At 32.3% G+C, this 16,025-nt stretch overlaps 2 protein-coding genes across 6 annotated transcripts; both read left to right on the top strand.

Annotated features, from left to right (window-relative positions):
- The first annotated feature begins 7,511 nt into the window (after positions 1 to 7,511).
- LOC122305719 lies at positions 7,512 to 8,773 on the top strand. Of its 5 annotated transcripts, XM_043118284.1 has the most exons (4): positions 7,512 to 7,644; positions 7,962 to 8,035; positions 8,120 to 8,177; positions 8,373 to 8,773. In XM_043118284.1, the coding sequence occupies exons 1-4, from the start codon at positions 7,610 to 7,612 to the stop codon at positions 8,560 to 8,562; spliced, it is 357 nt and encodes a 118-aa protein (XP_042974218.1). In that variant the 5' UTR covers positions 7,512 to 7,609; the 3' UTR covers positions 8,563 to 8,773. The 5 variants fall into 5 exon arrangements, 4 of the variants coding, with proteins under 4 accessions (XP_042974218.1, XP_042974216.1, XP_042974217.1 ...); XM_043118282.1 differs by having other exon boundaries at positions 8,120 to 8,773; XM_043118283.1 differs by having other exon boundaries at positions 7,962 to 8,177.
- Positions 8,774 to 12,001: 3,228 nt separating this feature from the next.
- Positions 12,002 to 15,985, top strand: LOC122302735 (chloride channel protein CLC-b). The gene is made up of 6 exons (XM_043114139.1): positions 12,002 to 12,245; positions 12,343 to 12,543; positions 12,658 to 12,835; positions 13,488 to 14,020; positions 14,309 to 15,461; positions 15,747 to 15,985. The coding sequence occupies exons 1-6, from the start codon at positions 12,052 to 12,054 to the stop codon at positions 15,852 to 15,854; spliced, it is 2,367 nt and encodes a 788-aa protein (XP_042970073.1). The 5' UTR covers positions 12,002 to 12,051; the 3' UTR covers positions 15,855 to 15,985.
- The last annotated feature ends 40 nt before the right edge of the window (positions 15,986 to 16,025 follow it).

Raw genomic sequence — 16,025 nt, 5'->3', positions numbered from 1 at the left:
ATTGGTTTGGTCCTCAACCACTCCCCTCGCTCTCATAAAATAGAGACAACTAAAATAGTGGTCTACTGTTGGACCAAAAAGTGACCCATTTGGGTGTCTGTATTGTGACATTATGCATAACTACTATCTGGATTGCTTTCTATATATATATATATATAACTATAACTATTACAACTACCATTGCTCACATTTTTACTTTTTTTAGAAAATGTCCCAACAATTCATGTTTACTCATGATCTAAATCTCAACCCAAGAAATAACCACATAATTCCTTTACTTGTTTCCTTTAATATCAACCGATTGCTTTCTTTATTTACATTGTGTTCACTAGTACTTGTGCTGACAAAGGATCAGCTGTGTGCATGCATTGTTTGGGTATGTCAATCGCTGATAGTGATGGTTATTAGGATTTTTGAGTATAAATAGTTTTTTTTTTTTTGCCTTTTGGATCTGTTTGGAATTTAAATATGCATGGTGCTTTATTTCCTGAGTTTGAAATATATATTGAAAATTCTAGCGACTTTTGACCACACTACAAGAAAAAATAACATTTGTACCGAATTATATATGATAAAAATAATTATTTACAATCAAAACATACTTATTTTAATAAAAAATAATCATTTTTAGCGAAAATAACTAGCCACAACCGACTAGTTTCCTTGAAGTGCCATTTTCATCAGTAACTTTTTGACCAACTTCTCGTTTGCTCTGTAATTATTGTCACGCCCAATTTCAGTCCAACTAAAATCCTGCTCTATATTAATTTGACCATAAAAGAATCAACTTCTATGTTATAAAAGGTCTCAAATTTTTTTCTTGACTTGTTTATGTTGTTGCCTAACCCAAATATAAGCCGGGGAAAGAAAACAAACACACACACACACACACATATATATATATATATATTCTAAGATATAGATATTAATATACTTTATTCTCGATTCATTGAGACATGTTGTATAATGTTAGCATTTTGTACCCATTTGGAATCAGAACACGAATAGGAACAGGTTGCTTTATTTCCAAAGGAGTTTTGTTATATACAAGTACGGTTGCGTACTAATCTGTGTACCAATACTGATTCATTCATACTTAAAATTTAAATTAATACTCTTTTTAATAAAATCTATTTTTTAACCAATCACATCATATTGATGCACAGATTAGTGCATAATTGTACTTGTAACTATATTTTTCCTTTCCAAATAGCCCAGCATGCATTCTTTATAATTGCAAGCCGAAAATTTTCTCCTTCATCTTCATATATCATATATTACATTTATTTTTATTTTTATTTTTCTATCAAATGTGTGATATATGAATGATGAGTAAAAAAATTGAATTAGTTTAAAAAGAATAAAATTAAATTAAATTAAAAATTTGTAAATAGGTAATGTGAATGCAAAGAAAAACGAGAATGGAAATATGTAAGAAAATATGTAAGAGACGGGAATGGAGATGGTTAGAAAATTATATATCTATGAATATTATAAATGTTAAAAAATTAGTGTGTAATTTTTTAATAAGGAATAAATATTTTAATTATTATTAGAATTAAAATAAATAAAAATTATAAATAGATATTTAAATGAAATAGTGATAGATTTAGAATATTTATTATTATTTTTTATAATTTATTATTTAGTGATATTAAAAAGTGACTAACTCCGTTAAAGGGGGAAAAAAAAAAGTGAATTCCTAATCCAATTTTGACTAAAAGATAGTTAGGTGATCACTACACCTAGGTCTCCCCATGTCCCTTGCGCTATCCATCTCATGATTGCCTTAATTACCGATCAGTATGAGTCTATGACGTCCGAAATAATTATATATAAAGATTAAAAATTTCTCAATTTTAAATAATATTGTAGAATTCTATATACCGGCCACTCGGCCAGTACTGACCTTTATTATTCGGTACGAAGTATCACATTAATTAATAATGAAAATCTATTATGATTGTTTGATAATCGTGCGCCTGATGCATAATATTGAATACTGGTCGCCGTTTTGATTAAGGTAGTATAAAGAAATATTTTAATATCGGAACTATTTTAGAATAGTTTATATATAATAAATTAATTATATATGTATAAATTAGATTAAAATAACATTAATGTAAGTTTTAAAAAGTTAAAACATATTTATAAAGAGTAATGTTACATACAATAATTTTTATACACTCCTTACACACTCTACTGATGTAGTTGGTTCTATTAATTTTTTTAATACAAAATTAATTACATCAATAAAGTGCATAAAAGAGTACGTAAAAGTGATTGCACATAGAGTTTTTGATTTATAAAACTTAATAATACTTTTAAGTTCTCAATCCAACTATTTTAAAAAATAATCACTCATCTTCATCACGAAAATGAGAGTATGGATTTGATTTTCAGTCATCGAGAAAATGGGATTAAAAAAAGTTAAGAAAATAATCTTCAGATGTGATCATCTGAGTGAAAATTACGGAAAAAAATGAAAATTTTATATTAATTATAAAAATTCATTAATTTCGATTGATACATTGAAAACTAGTCGGTATTGACCGAAATACATTAGTACGATTGATATTTGACCTGGTATGAAATACATATATTTCCTGTGTTGAGATAGTTAAAGCACTGGTATGAAGTGCTCTTAAGAACATTGTTATTTGATTATGCATATGTAAATGACACTTTTGATGAATATAAGATAAATTTGGATATTGACTATTCCATTCACATAAATCTCTACGTTGGATTAACTATTTTTATTATTACTAGGTGGGAGTAACGTGCAAAGCACGTTTATCTAATTTTATGAAATGATTATTTGTAAAAAATAATATATATTTTATAAAAATTATTGATGTCACTTAATAATTTAAGGCATATTGGAGAAAATAAAAAAAAATTAGTTCAAAATATCATATAATCCAATACATGTTTATAACATCTATAATTTTAGCAAAGATGTATACGAAAAATTTAATAAAAGTCTAACACAAATGATAGTTCAAAATATGTGTCGTTTGATGTTTGTATTATAATTCATCAATTTATGTCATCCTGTAGACAATCAATAGAGACAACATTGAAATTCTTATTTTGCTGTTGGTTGAGTCGATCAGGGACAACATAAAGTTAAAACATAATCTTTTTATAAAATTTGTGGTATAATATTTTCTATATATAGCATATATATAAATCATAAAATATATTTTGAAATTGTTGGCCGAATTTACTCTTTTTTGATTAGCTCAAGGATCACGGCATTTGTCACGTGTTTATCATAGCAAGCCCACGTATGGAATATGACTTAGTGGAAGCTACGTCCTACAACCATGGGGAAAAAAAATACTTTGATTAAACACACTTGTATTATATATTATATGAGATTTTTAAATTTGGAATACTCAATAATCTGAGTTAATGAAACGTATAATACACGTATATTATACTTAGGGATTCACGTCTTATGCACCTAATACACGTGTATATGTTAAGGAGAAAGAGAAAAATATAATAACTAATATTTAATTACTTATTATTATATAAACTATTAAGTATTATAATTATTGAGATTAATAAATCATATAACAACATTGAATGCTATCTCTCTCAATATTTATGTCTTCATTTTATGTGCCAAAACGTTAAAACAAACGGTGTTAACTTTAACGGAAAAACAAGAAAAACCGTTAAAATAAGATTTTCCGTTTCATACACACTTTTTATATATAGAAGATATAATAATAAAATAATATGATACGAATTTAATTTGACAATTCCATTTACATCAAATCTCTATATTAAATTATTTATTTATTCATTATATAGTAATAAAATAATATTAACCTAAAAAAATATTATTTAATTTGGATATTTTTAATTAATTTAATTTTATCATGACTTTAATTTTAATTAACAATATTTAATTTTTTAATTATTTAATTAATTTAACTCATGAAATTAAAGTTACTGGATCTGGTGCAAGACGAAATTAAAGCTATTGGGATATATCTATGAGAGAGAAGAGAGAGGGAGAGTTACAATAAATTAATAAAATAAGAATTTGATGATTATACAGTTACAACTAAATTTGATATTTTCTTTTCAATTATTGTAGTTAAAGGCTACAAAATTTGTTATTGTATAATCCGATGCATGTGATTTTAATGTCTAATAGGTAAAAAGCGGTTTTAATTTTAGATTCGAATATTCCGATGAAAATGCTCTAAGCCGTGGCCATTACTCTTTTTTTTTTTTTGTTTTTTTTATTCAACGCAAATCAAAAGAACTTTGTTTTATTTTAAAAATTCAACAAGGCATAAATAGACTTGATATAAGTCTTTTTTATTGTTAAAGTAACTTTTATTTATTTAAAAAAAATAGAAATATGATTAACAAAGCTCCTTTGTTAAAGCAACTCTCTCGAGTCTCGATCGCCATGCGGCATGCACGTTCATGCATATCCGAAGTTGCTTTTTTCCAACCCCTTTTAACCAAGGCGCACAAAGAAAAAATGTCCTGTCGAAAGAACCGACAAAATCAAAGCTAGACTTCTGATTCCAAATTAGACACGCCAAAACAGTACAGTTTATGCACAACTAGGACCTAGTTACTTTTCGTAAAATTTTTCATCCTTATGCTCTAATTATTATAAATTTTTATATAAAATAAAATAAATAATTTAATTTATTTAAATTTTAAAATAAAAAAAAATATTAAAAAATATATTCTAATAATATTTTAGAATATATTTTATTTAATTTTTAATTTTTATCTCAATTAATCTAATTATTTTATTTACAAAATTAACAAACGAGACCTTAAGATAAAGCTTTACTTATAATTAGTTTATAACATGCAGATTACATAGTACTATTTACGTGATACTTGTGAAACAAATATTTTATGAAAATTAAGTGAGTCTGTTTTGTTCACTAATTTCTCAATTCCCCTCTTATCAAAATATATAATAAAAAAGGATCTAAGGCATGCATGCATGCAAGCTTGCTTTTTTTAAGATGATCTCTGATTCCATGATCTCTATTTTGCACTGCTCATCATCACGGCCTTATTTATGTGTTAAAGCTGAAAGGTTTGGAATTCTCCGTGGTGAATGAAGAACGGCCAAGAGTAGCATACTGGCTCACCGTCTACTAAAAGTACTGTAAATTCGATCGGCCAGTCCAATTAATTCAAAATCCCGCCTCTATCAAAATAATAAAAAGGAAGACAAGGTTGCTAATTTTCCCATTATCTCTCCCATAAATATTGCTTCGCTCGATCGGTTGTCACTTACGTTGAAGGAAAGCTTGGAATCATGACCCATGTTGAAGGAAAGTTTGGAGTAATTAGGTCATGAGTGGCAGCAGACAAGAATATACATGCATGCTGACTCAAGCACGTTCTACTTATAAAGGTGTACGTAAATTCGAGGACAAATTGTCTATCTTTATGAGCATTTAAGATGGATTATCTGTGACGAGAATATCTATTTATGTTAAAAATAAACTTATTTTTAACAAATATAATCATTTTCGTAAAAAGTAACTGATCACAAATAAACAATTTTCTTATAGTTTCAATGGGTTAATTAGTGCATGTTTTGTTTCCAAGGTCTACCTTTTATTGTATTCAAAATTGTAGAGCTTCTTGTTTGATCAGCTAGTCATTAATATATGTCCCTTTCAGCATATGTAAAAATTCATCGTCCTCCAATACTATTCCCACAAAAATAGAAATGTTTTGGTGAAATTCTATAAAAGTAAATTCACAAATTAAAATAATTTGATGAATTACATTAGATTATAAAACTATTTTTATTACAAATTAAATCTAATATATCATATAAAATTATATCAGTTCATAAATTTACTTTAATGATATGTATTTGTAACCATTTCTCCTAGCTACAAAAATTGAGGGTATGGAAAGTTTTAAGGCGTTTCCACATAAACATCAAACATCTTAGAGCACTGAAATGCTAGTGCATGCCTAGTTAAATTTTGTCTAACTTTTTTTTAAAGTGGTCTGCATTGGAGTTTTCAATGCTTCACTTTTGAGTTACAGTAAAGTCAAACTAATACTCCAAGTTTGAAGTTCTAATGTTTATCTCTAAAATATTTTTTAAGTCTAAAAGTATTTTCCAAGTTTTACTGTTCTACAATTCTACTGTTCAATTCCCCCTTTTCTTTTTTTTTTTTTTCTCTTCCGAGTGTATTTGTTGGATAATTGGTTGAGGAAAAAAATAATTAGAAAACAATAATTGTAAGTAAAAATTAAATTATTAATTAAAATATAGAGTGTATTTACAAAATATAAAAAAATTAAACATTATTATTAAAATATATAATATTATATTATTATTTTAACTTTAAGATAGATAATTGAATATGGATTAATATCTATAATGGTTTTGACTTAAGCGAAAATCTTAACTTTTAATCAAATTTTGAACCTCTCTAGACCGATGTCAATGTTCTTAGCAGCAACAGGAAAGTAAAGCAAGGGTGGTTTCCTAGCTAGTAGCCTAGTACCCTCATGCCCTTAAAGTTCTCATACGCATAATAATTTAATAATTTAGAAGTGCGGGAGTCTCCAAATTATAAAGAGAAATTAATGACATAACATTTATAAATATTCGTGCAAGTCTCATACATTAAAAAAAAAAAAAAAAAAGAAAAAAAAAGATAAATTTGGGATTAATATGAAAAATATTTTTTTTAAGGAATTTCTTTTTTTCTTCCTTAAAAAAAAAAAAAAAAGCTTGAAACTTGTTCACTTTAACGCTATATTTTGCATTACTCAATTATAAATGATTTCTAACAATGTCATGCCATGTGCAATTTTTTCTCATGGTAGTCCCAAAAGAAAAAAACAATATTGACAGCGTGAAATTCTTTCCCAATAACAGGAAAAATGCCAAAAAAACTGGCTTGGATATCCAAACCTAAACTTTCTCATCTCATCTTATATAATAATTATAATTTTTATAAATTTTCACAAAAAATATAATAAACAATTCAATTTTTCAAATTTTAAAATAAAACTAATATTAAAAAATTATATTTTAATAATATATTTTTTTTAATTTTAACAAAACATCTGATCTCAATCTCATTTGAAATGTGTAACGAAATCCAAATGTAGTAGATTATGATCCACATCTGACTGTAGTACAATATCGAACTAGTGGATATATAGGTCAAGGTCTACAAGCAAAGATACTGCACTAATTTTTGTCTGACTTCTCAACCTTCCCACATTATATTATTTTTTAATATTTTTTTAAAAATTTATTATTTTTAAATTAATTAAATTATTCTATTTATTATCCATATATCAAATATTTAATAAAAAAAATTAAAATAATGTGGCGTGTGGAAATTGTGTGAATGGTAGAAGGTTGAATATCTTTTTTTCTTTATGTCAATTCTCTTCGATCACAAAGTCAAGCTGAAACTGTTCTATAAATTAACGAACAGAACTGCTCATGCCATATTATCTGTATATTTCTTCGGATTCTTCCTTCCCTCTCTCATAGGGATATAGATATCTCCTCCTCGTTCTTCGAGTCCCTAACGTACACAACACAGTGAGAATACGAGAAATAATGGACGTAAACTTGGCAAATCTTCGTCTCGAGGGGTTAGTAATTATTTCTTTGCCTTGATCTTACATTTTTTCGCTTTGCTCCTAGTTCTACCGATCGTTTTCGTACTTAATTTCATGATCATGATGCGCTCTGGATCCAGTGGTACTGGTGCCGATCCCCACTGGTCGACCCCGGACCAGTCGAAGTGACGACTGACGGGCAACGCTAAATAGCCCAAGCAAGGTGGACTAGTCCTGAAGAAACAATTTTAATCGATTATGAATTTATGAGCTTTCAATGAGTGTTTAATTCAACTTTCTGATATTGGTGGAAACAACTAACAATTCTACATTCTTGGTTTGATTTGCAGCGACCAAGCTGGAGTATTCTCTGGTTTCTCCATCAAATTCCTAGCCACTATCCAACCTCTCATTCAAGTATTAGGTAACCTTCTTCAATTAAAGTGTCAGAACTCAGACACTGCTCCATTCCAGACACACGGTACAATCATGTCACTTGTCATTGCAGCCGTCTGTGTTTACTTCGTGGCATTTATGGAGATAACCCGGCCAGTTCGAAACACGAGGTACCTCCTTGCCGCTCGGATTCTCTGCGGAATTTCGGGTGTTCTGACCAGTATTTTACTAGCACTGATCCTCTTCCCTCCCGTTGGATGGGTTATGCTAACTTTATATACTATTAGGGCATTACACGACTTATTTCCACTGATCACTACTGAATTGCTCGTTCATGGTATCTCTCTCGAGATGTTATATGGCAGCTTATTCAAACAGACTTTCAATCGAACTCGTCGAGCAGAAGCAAGCCCTCAAGCATCTAACGACAACCCAGTGGGGCAAGAGGCAGGCGATGATGGTGCCCATCAAGCAGAAGCAGGCCCTCGAGCAACTAATGCTAACTTCATGAAGCAAGAGGGTGGCGATCATGGTCCGATCGAAATTTGTGTGTGAGGTCCGATCTAGAATTTTCTTTCTTTGTTGGTGCATGCATGTTGTTTGTGTGCATGTGGGATTGCTGACCGCAATGCCCTAGTAATTGTTGGACGTCGTTTGGTTTCTCATGTATTAATAATTGTTCTCGATCGGTTGCTGGCCGCCGGTTATCATGATATTGTTATAGAATGTGGCTATGTTACTGCTGCCAATATTTGTTGTTTACCAATCGAGAATGGCGTATTTGGTTGGATGAGTAGTCCAATTCGAGCAGCATCAATATTATTGCCTTCTTTCTATATCTCTGCAAATTAGCAACCCATGCCATGCAATTAGGCCTAAGAAAAAGGCATACATCTTTATACCTGCCAAATCGGTTAAAAAAAAAAGCCCAATTTCTTTATATATTTATTCAGCAAGGAAGCCCAATTTAGAATCTGAATGAGTTCATAGTCTTCAGACACCATCACTGAACACATGCACGTTGGCCTACGCATGCAAACATATGTAGCCAACCATACGTGAGAGTGAGCCATATATGGATGCAGCACTTCTTATAAACTATATATAAACAATCTAAAACATGTTTTAGAGTGACTGAAAGAACTAGAATCAAACATTAATTTTTGAAAATAATTATTGAAGAAGAACATATAGTTAAAACTTTTATACTTTTTCGATCTAAAAATATTTTTGGCACCATCTAAAAATTTGCAAGTTTTGTAAATTTTTGAAGTCGTTTTTTCAAATTCTAGAGTAGGTTAAAATTTCTTGTTTTAAAGATTTTAGAAACTATAAAATAGATTTATGTTATTTGGGAAAAAAAAAATCCCACGATTCTATATATGGGGAATTAAAGAGGCCGATTCTCAAGTGTTATTAACTTTCTCGTTTACAAAATGTTTTCAATTCATTCCTTAAGTGCAGAATAATTTTAATAGAAAAAGATTCTCTCAACTTGTGACAAGAGTACTTTGACGGAATATATATTGATCTAGTTTTTTCTCTTTTTCCTATCCTCTTGGAAGCTCCAAATTGAACCACATGTTATAAGGTGGGTAATTGTTGTTTCAATTTCACAAAGAAATTTTAACCCAATCATGTTTAAGATTTTGATACTGAGTACTGTTAAGGGACGCTTGAGGAAAGAGATGAGATGAAAATTATGTAAATAATAGTAAAATAAAAAATAATGCATGAAACCATATGTGCTTAGATTAATAATGATATTTTAGACGTACTGTAAATCAGGTTGAACTTATGTCTCGTTTGGTTATACAGATAAGATAAAAAATATATATAAATAATAGTGAGATAATTTGTGAAATGATTTAAGTTAAAAAATTTTAAGATTTTTGGAAAAAGAGAAAGAAAAAGTTAAATAAAAAATTATAAAGTTAAAAGAGTTATAATATAATTTTTTCATATTATTTTTATTTTGAGGTTTAAAAAAATTGAATTATTTTTTTATATTTTATTTAAAATTTTAAAAAAATTGTAATGATCAGATAATGATTAGATGAAAAAATTAAAAAATATTTATATTTAAATAATATTTAAACGTTGAGATTAAATGAGATAACTTGGAACCAAACCGGACTTTAGTTGTGATAATTAACAACGGTCAAAATTGTAGTGGGCTTGCTGTGATTTGGTAGAGACGACTTATTGACCAATTAAAGTAACGGAAATTGGGGTTAGTTTTCTTCCTCACGAGTCACGTGTTCAATTATTAAGTTTTATATATAGATGGTTGCGCTACTTTTTATTATATATTATTCTTTGGTCCACGATAGAAATACTTTTTGAGTAATTTAAACCAAAACATGGCTCCATGAATGGATCATTACAAATAAAATGTTGTGGATACATATATAACCGCGAGATCGATGAGTAATTCTATATATAAATTTAGAGTGTCCAAGTCATGATTTTCAATCAGTACAATTTTTTTTAACGAGATTTAAGATTGGTTTGGATTTAGAAATTATGCTTTATTTCATTTTATTGTTATAATTTTTTTAAATTTTTAAATAAAATATAATAAATAATTTGATATTTTTAAAATTTAAAATAATAATAATATTAAAAAATAATTTTTAATAATATTTTATTTAATTTTTAATTTTTATCTAAAACCATCTTATCTTATTTATCAATCCAAATCATATACAAGAAACGATAATTCTGTTGTGATTCACTTGTCTGTGGATCATGAAGCACTGATGTTTGCCACGTGCCTCATAACACCACGCGTCATCTTTCATTGATTGATAAATAGTAATAAAAAATGAAAAAAAAAATACAGAATATTTCCCCTTTTTAATTGGTAGATTTGGAATTATTTGGTCGAGAGTGATTGAAGAAGAAGAAGCAGGCGATGATATCAAGATGGGGTCCCATGCATGTTGATGCCTTTGTGAAATCCGCATCTTGGAGCATATATATATATATATATATAATTATTTTCATTCATTATAATATTTTAATTACGCCTCTATAAAATCCGTGGATAAGATGGTCGTTTCGAACACCCCAAGGGCCGGTTTATTTGCACCGTTAATCTGACCATTCCACTGATCGTAGTCATCAACGTGTCATTTACTTGAGCTGTTTTCGTGTTGGTGCTTATCTGTCAGAGAGAAAGAGAAGATTGAGAGTACTTTGAGACGGCAAAAACATGTGAAAATGTGGCAATCATACCTTCAATTGGTCATAAAAATATAACATCCGAATAGGCTAAATGTATTGATCTGGATTACGTAAGAAAATGATTGTCCGCAGATTTTCTGTCTTTTTTTTGTTGGATATGTTCTGAATCAATTGGTGTGGTGTGTGTATGTGTCTGTGTGTTTGTTATATATGTATATATATAATGGAAGGAGATCTTGACAGTGATTTGACACTAAATAATCGTTTTATTTCCTCAATATTAATATTATTATGCATCCCTCTAATGAAAGAGTAATCTTATTTATAAATAAATCATGTTATTTTGTTTAATTATTTCTAAATATCAATAGCAATTTAATTTCTTGAAAAAAAAAATGTAAAATTTGTTACTGCATGGATGCATGGAGATCAGTGCAATCTTGTCCCCTATAGTGAAGTGGTTAAAAGCAAAAATGGAGATTACATTTCAAGAAAGCTTGAATCCATCGGAAATGGTATTGCAAATGAAAAAGACTTGAGACCAGACTCATTTATTTCCAAGAGTCCAAGCCTCATTATCCGATGATGTCGGAATACATGATGCCCATAAACCTTGATGATATTAATATACTTCTTCATATCAATGTCACTGTTCTTATATGTTTATACAGAAACAAAATAAAATGTCTTTTAATAATTATAAAAAAAATAATACCTCAGTACGTACGACCAAACAAGTATATATGGCCATGTTGATTGCAACATTACGTACAGCTCCCCCCCCTCCCCCCCCCCCCCCCCCCCCAGCGGTCTCGTATTTTCCACGAACAGAGACAATTTACTTGTATTGCTCCAATGGAGGAAGAGTCAAGCCAAGTTGCAGATCATGCAAAGACCATCCACGACATGGAAGAAGCAGCAGAAGAAGATAGAGATCCAGAAAGCAAACCTCTAAACCAGCCACTCCTCAAGAGAAGCCGAACTCTTTCCTCCAATCCACTGGCTATGGTTGGAGCCAAAGTTTCCTATATAGAGAGCTTGGACTATGAGTAATCTTCTTTTCGTCTCTTCCTTCTATCTTTTGTGCTACTTCCCCCAAGAAACATATATTCATGTAGATGATATTCTGAAGTGGGTTTGATGCAGGATCAATGAGAATGATCTATTCAAGCATGACTGGAGAAGCAGATCCAAAGTTCAAGTGCTGCAGTATATATTTTTGAAGTGGACGCTGGCATTCCTTGTTGGACTTCTTACTGGTTTGATTGCTACCCTCATCAATCTTGCGATTGAGAACATTGCTGGCTACAAACTTCTTGCCGTTATTCACTTGATTCAGAAGAAAAGGTTCGATGATATTTCTTCTCGTTTCTATTTCATTTTCTATCCGTAACAGCTCCTGCGACCAATGTCGTAACTTCTACACTTGAAATTGTATGATCTATTTTGAATTTGGTGCAGGTATTTGACGGGGTTCATCTTTTTCACTGCGGCTAATTTTCTTCTGGCTCTGTTTGCTGCTGTTCTGTGCGTCTGTTTTGCGCCGACTGCAGCGGGGCCAGGGATACCAGAAATCAAAGCTTATCTTAATGGAGTCGACACTCCCAACATGTTTGGCGCTGCAACATTGATCGTCAAGGTGGGTTGACTTTTCCACATGTAAGAACCCGTATGTTTTTTTTGTTTTTTAAATCGCGGATGCAAATGATTCTGATTTGGGAGGAAGAATCACTACCAGAATGCAAGTTTCTTCAGATGGGATTTATCTCCAATAAGAAATAATCTTCATGGATTCTAATCCTGATAGACAAGGAAGTTCTGTATTTGAGAGAGGGAGGGGGATGGAGTTTTCAGTATTTGTCAACGCCTGATCGACAAGGAAATGTACATTTTAATTAATCTAATAGGATTTATTCAGGGGAGAGAAGAACATTTAAAGAAAGGATTAGGATGGACTTGATGCAATAATAACCTTAGATCCTGTGATACATGATTGGGGGAAACAAAAAAGAATCCAGTGAGTGACATTCGTCTAATACTTAGGTGTGCATTATCGGATGATCTAGCGAATCTAGCGACATGTATATATATACCTAATGTGCATTATCAGAGATTCAGAATCCAGTTCAGAGAGTTATGAGCAATGTTAAATTCCTTTTACTTTTTATTTTTTTTTTGTTTTTTTTATTTTTCTGAAGCAATGCTAAATGCCACTTGTGTATGTTATTTTATTTTTTTCTCAAGCCTGTTTATTATTGGCTAAGCGGCCTGAAATCCATTCACTGGAATAGATATTTGGAAGCATCGGAGCAGTCGCTGCTGGACTAGATCTAGGAAAGGAAGGACCCCTGGTACACATTGGCGCCTGCATTGCTTCTTTATTGGGCCAAGGAGGGCCTAGTAATTACCGGCTTAAATGGCGCTGGCTTCGCTACTTCAACAACGATAGGGACCGCCGTGATCTTATCACCTGTGGTGCTTCCTCGGGTGTTTGTGCAGCTTTCCGAGCTCCGGTGGGTGGTGTCCTATTTTCCCTAGAAGAGGTTGCTACGTGGTGGAGGAGTGCTCTCCTCTGGAGAACATTTTTCAGCACAGCAGTTGTTGCGGTTGTGCTAAGGGCTTTTATTCAGATATGCAGTTCTGGAGAATGTGGACTCTTCGGAACAGGTGGGCTTATTATGTTTGACGTGAGCAACGTTACTATTACATATTGTGTGATGGATATCATCCCAGTTGTTGTGATCGGCATTATTGGTGGAGTTTTGGGAAGCCTTTACAACTATTTACTTCACAAGGTCCTCAGACTCTACAGTTTCATCAATCAGTAAGCATAATAAATATCCAATCTCATTCTTGTTACTACTATGCAAACACCAGAAGAAAGCCAAAGCTATGCTCGAGTTAAGTTCACATAGTTTGCTGCAAACCTGCCAAACCATAAACTTGAAGTGAGTTTTAGAGACAACTCAACACCACAACATTCAACCCCTGGACTCGGCTGGCCCAAGTTTATTGGAGTAATTTGATCGAGTCAGACTATGAACCTACACTATTTCTGTCACGAGGACTCAACTCAAACTGACATTGGCTGCTTTTGTCTGTGTTGTTGCAGGAAGGGACGACTACATAAGCTCCTTCTAAGTGTCACTGTCGCAGTCTTCACCTCAGCGTGCCAATATGGTCTCCCTTTTCTAGCCAAATGCCAGCCTTGTGGCTCCTCCCTTTCAGAAACGGAATGCCCCACCAATGGAAGCTCCGGCAACTTCAAGCAATTTAACTGCCCGGCTGGTTACTACAATGACCTTGCCACTCTACTCCTTGCCACCAATGATGATGCCGTCCGACACATCTTCTCCACGAACACTCCTACAGAATATCAAATCCCCTCCCTTCTAATCTTCTTTGCACTCTACTGTATCTTAGGACTGTTTACCTTTGGCATTGCCGTGCCTTCCGGACTCTTCCTCCCAATCATCCTCATGGGCTCAGGTTATGGCCGTCTGCTAGGTATTGCCATGGGGTCTTATACAAATATTGATCAAGGACTTTTTGCCGTGCTTGGGGCAGCCTCGCTCATGGCTGGCTCAATGAGGATGACTGTTTCACTTTGTGTGATATTCCTCGAACTCACCAACAACCTTCTTTTGCTACCCATAACGATGATTGTCCTCCTAATTGCCAAAACTGTTGGAGACAGTTTCAATCCAAGCATCTATGAAATTATACTGCACTTGAAAGGCTTGCCTTTCTTGGATGCAAATCCAGAACCATTTATGAGAAATCTTACCGTTGGGGAGCTTGCTGATGTCAAGCCACAGGTGGTCACCCTGTGTGGAGTAGAAAAGGTGGCTCGTATTGTGGATGTCCTCAAAAATACCACACACAACGGTTTCCCAATTGTAGATGGGGGCGTGGTGGCACAGGTGGGAGTAGGCAATGGGGCAACAGAACTACATGGAATAATCCTCAGAGCTCACCTTCTCCAAGTTCTGAAGAAAAAGTGGTTCTTGAGCGAGAAAAGGAGAACAGAAGAGTGGGAAGTGAGAGAGAAATTTACCTCGATTGAACTGGCTGAAAGGGAAGGAAAATTTGAGGAGGTGGCTGTGGCGAGGGAGGAAATGGAGATGTACGTTGATTTGCATCCTCTCACCAATACAACGCCTTTTACTGTGATGGAGAGCATGTCCGTAGCAAAAGCCATGGTGCTTTTCAGGCAGATGGGACTCCGCCATTTGCTCATTGTGCCCAAGTTTGCAGGAGGGGGGGTGAGTTCATCCCGAAAGATTCTTTTAAATTCTTTTATCATAGGTCAAATAAAACGCAATATCATTTATTAAGTTTTAATACCATTCAAATACACAAGAATAAATGTGATAACACTCCATGTTTTAAGTATTTCGAATTTAGCATCTCTCATCAAACTTCATTTAATTCCTACAATTTTTTCTTTCCAAAAATAAAACGAAACTTGCATACGTGATACGAGTATTCAAGATGGTCACTTACTAATTTAAAAAACTAACCTGATATTTTTGGTGCTCCAATCATAGGTGCCTCCGGTGGTAGGGATATTGACCAGGCAGGACTTGAGGCCCTACAACATTTTGACCGCCTTTCCTCATTTGGCGAGGCCGAAGGAGGGAGAAAAGGAGAACTGAGTCTGTTACACAGTCTTTTGACCGCCTTTCCTCATTTGGCGAGGCCGAAGGAGGGAGAAAAGGAGAACTGAGTCTGTTACACAGTCTTTTGTTTTTTTGTGTTTTTTTTAAATATTACTGAGTCTTAATCATCCATTGGTATTAGCAGCTTTCTTGAAGCTACCAATCACC

The sequence above is a fragment of the Carya illinoinensis genome, chromosome 3 (assembly GCF_018687715.1).
Source record: "Carya illinoinensis cultivar Pawnee chromosome 3, C.illinoinensisPawnee_v1, whole genome shotgun sequence".
Lineage (NCBI taxonomy): Eukaryota > Viridiplantae > Streptophyta > Magnoliopsida > Fagales > Juglandaceae > Carya > Carya illinoinensis.
This window is presented reverse-complemented; position numbering and strand designations above follow the sequence as displayed.

Bases quoted from the DNA above. Each gene is read 5' to 3' on its own strand.
- LOC122305719 (XM_043118281.1), top strand. From the start codon at position 7,610: ATGGACGTAAACTTGGCAAATCTTCGTCTCGAGGG. The intron at 7,645-7,961 runs GTTAGTAATTAT...TTTGATTTGCAG, and splicing joins GCAAATCTTCGTCTCGAGGG to CGACCAAGCTGGAGTATTCT.
- LOC122302735 (XM_043114139.1), top strand. From the start codon at position 12,052: ATGGAGGAAGAGTCAAGCCAAGTTGCAGATCATGCAAAGACCATCCAC. The intron at 12,246-12,342 runs GTAATCTTCTTT...GGTTTGATGCAG, and splicing joins ATAGAGAGCTTGGACTATGA to GATCAATGAGAATGATCTAT. The intron at 12,836-13,487 runs GTGGGTTGACTT...TCACTGGAATAG, and splicing joins CTGCAACATTGATCGTCAAG to ATATTTGGAAGCATCGGAGC.